Raw genomic sequence first — 2,950 nt, 5'->3', positions numbered from 1 at the left:
GACACCCAGCTCAATGGCGTCTCCCTGGCGATGTCCTCCCAGGTGCCACCTCCTGTTGGCTGTTACTCGGGCTTTCCTTCATTCAGTAGCGAGTGCTTGGAGAACTCATCTTTAGGTGGTATTAGACTTAATTTTTAAAACCATCTGTGTCAAATGTGATGAATGTGTGCATGCCCATTCACACCTTCTTCTGGCCTCTTGTACGTTTGGTTTACATCTTGGTACGTTAGCTCCCTTTGGGGTCAGGGACAGTGGCCTGCCCTCACACCGGCACTCTCCGCTCTCATCCTCCTGCGAATGGGGTTTCCGTCCACACTCCTGCTGGACCCTCCGCTAGTATTTTGCTTCTGATCCTCCAGTGTGTGTTGGCAGCTTGCACTTGGGACCCCTGTGAATGATCAGAATAGACCTAAGATACTATCGAGGACTCAGGCCCGCAGAGGTTTCCCCGTCTTCAGTGGTAGAGTTTCCTTCCCCAAGTTGGGGGAAGGTGGGCCCGCCCCCTGTTTGCTCAGCCTGGAGAACTTCTAAGGCTTTAACTTGTGATTATGTATGCCACGTGATTTCCTGTGAAGTGTCAGTATTTTCATTATTAAAAGCTAAAAGCAAAAAGAAGATAGCTTGTGAAGTTATGTTTTGTGAATTGCCTTTGCATTTTTCCCCGTTGCTTTTAATACAGGTTAGTAATACAAACAGGTTCACAAGTTTCTTGTCTCCCATTACAAATGCTGTAGAAGGAGTAGGGTTTTGGAGGAGGCTACTTAGGAGAAATAGGGCTAGCTGGAGAAATGGGCCGAATCTGTGCTTGGTCAGATTTAAGTAACATAAAGCCATCAGCTGCTGTGCAAGCCAGGGGCCCTCGGGTGGCGACAGGTGGAGGAGCCTGGTTTGGAGCCATATCTCAGCTCTGCTTCACCAGCGGTTGCTCTACCTGCCTGTCTGGGCCTCCTATGTTCTCACATTCCACAGTGACCCCTTTGTCCTGTGGTTGTGAGGCTCATTTGAGTGACACATGTGCGCACTCTGTGACCTGGCAACCACTGCACAAAGGACAGTTATTCTCTTCTACTTAGAGGGTGTTCCTGGCTTGGAAATTGAAATTGACCATGGGTCCAGATTTCTGTGGCTTTGTGACTGGATGTTTCCTAGGACACAAATGTAACTGTGGTTTCACTTTGTTTCTACCCTCAGAGTTCCCTCTTGCTGGGTAGATGGACACCACTGGAGAACAGGGACCGCGTATGGTCGCTGTTCCACCTCAGTGCCTCATAGGGAGAAGCCTTTGGTCCCCAAGGGAGTGGATGGGCTTGCTGAGCTGATGTGGTTTGAATTTTTCTCGTATGGAATTGCTGAACACTTGAGTTGAGATGAAGTTTATTTCTGCATTTTCTGTGTAAACTAATGGTTTAAACAGCAACAAAGGAAGGATACCCCGTTGACAGTTTTGGCCCCATTAAGTACAGATGAATCTTGTCCCTTTGGCCACGTCTCCCTTGCTGGTAATTCACACTGCCCCATCTTTTTAGATCCTCATGTGCAAAGAATGCACACATGGCGAGTGTGATGACTAATGAGCTATTATAGTATATTTTAGTAAATTGGCTTTCTGTGGAGATGCCACCTCTGTGGAAATGTGGTGTTGGGCTAGGCACGAAGGGAAGTACGAGAGTGGGTGTGTGGTGGCTCAGGGTCCGAGGGGTGTGGGGAGGGCCGAGGAAGTCCGCTGTCCCCATAACAGGTGTCCTCTCTGCTGTTTTCCAGTGCTTGCGCCTCCTGCGCCGCCGCCACCCCCCATCCAAGGATATGCCTTCAAGCCTCCACCTAGACCCGACTTTGGGACCTCCGGGAGAACAATCAAATTACAGGCCAATTTCTTCGAAATGGACATCCCCAAAATTGACATCTATCATTATGAATTGGATATCAAGCCAGAGAAATGCCCAAGGAGAGTTAACAGGTATTATATTCTGTCCTTTATTGATCTGCGCAGGTGGTCTGTACCTACAGACACAATATCTGGAATTCTCAGCAAATCCATCTGACATTTTTCCAGAAAGCTTTGGATGCATTTGTGTTTCAAAAAATGTTTTTGTATTGAGACACAATTTCAGTACAGAGAAATACACACATCGTATATGCATGTCTTGATGGGTGAGTTCTGACAAACGTGTGCACGCATCACCCTAGAAAGTTGCCTCATTCTGTCTTCCAGTCAGTTCCCAGCCTGAGTCATACAGTGTTCTGATTGGTATCGGCGTAGATTAGTTTCCATGGTAACCGAGTGATGAGCCAGTGAGCCCATATCCCCTTGGTCCTGACTTCTTTTACTCAGCACAGTTTATTGAGATTCGCCGTGTCATTGTGCATTTTAGTATCTTATTATTGCTAAGGAATAATCTATTATATATTTCATAATTTATTTTTCATCTTCCTGTTAGACAGTTGGGCAGTCTAGGCTTTGGCCATTATGAATACAGCTGCTATGAACATACTAGTTCGAGTCCTTTTTTGTGGCAATATGTTCTTATAAATACCTGGGAGTAGAATTGCTAAGCCAAAGGGTGGGTGTAGGTTTAACTGCCTATGAACTTGCCGAATAGTTGGCCAAGGCAGTTGCACCATTTTACTCCGGTTGGCAATGTGTGAGAGTTCCAAGTGCTCCACATCCTTGTCAGCACTTGGTTTTAATTTTCATTTCCCTGATGACTTGATGAGCTGAGGACCGTTTCATGTGTTTGTGTGTATATAGTATTTTCCTATATTAAATATATGTTATTTCTAGTAAAGTGTTGAAGTCTTTTGCCTATTTTTTATTGAGTTATGTGTCTTTTTGTTGTTGATTTGTTGGAGTTTTTAGTATATTCTAGAATCAAGCTGTATTAAGGTTCTCGAGAGACAGAACCAGTAGGATACACACACACACACACACACACACACACACACACACACA

The 2,950-nt window shown here is 45.6% G+C and overlaps 1 protein-coding gene across 1 annotated transcript in view; it reads left to right on the top strand.

Moving 5' to 3' along the window:
• Positions 1-1,767: 1,767 nt before the first annotated feature.
• AGO2 (argonaute RISC catalytic component 2) overlaps positions 1,768-2,950 on the top strand; it is a 53,285-nt gene continuing 52,102 nt past the window's right edge. Inside the window, exon 1 of the mRNA XM_012648153.1 lies at positions 1,768-1,957. Within this exon, the coding sequence (XP_012503607.1) occupies positions 1,881-1,957 (77 nt within the window). The 5' untranslated portion in view covers positions 1,768-1,880. The remainder of the gene's footprint in view (positions 1,958-2,950) is intronic.

This window comes from Propithecus coquereli, unplaced genomic scaffold, assembly GCF_000956105.1.
Source record: "Propithecus coquereli isolate 6110/MARCELLA unplaced genomic scaffold, Pcoq_1.0 Scaffold28, whole genome shotgun sequence".
NCBI classification, from domain to species: domain Eukaryota; kingdom Metazoa; phylum Chordata; class Mammalia; order Primates; family Indriidae; genus Propithecus; species Propithecus coquereli.
The sequence above is the reverse complement of the archived record's forward strand: the minus strand, read 5'-3'. Positions and strand labels throughout refer to the sequence as shown.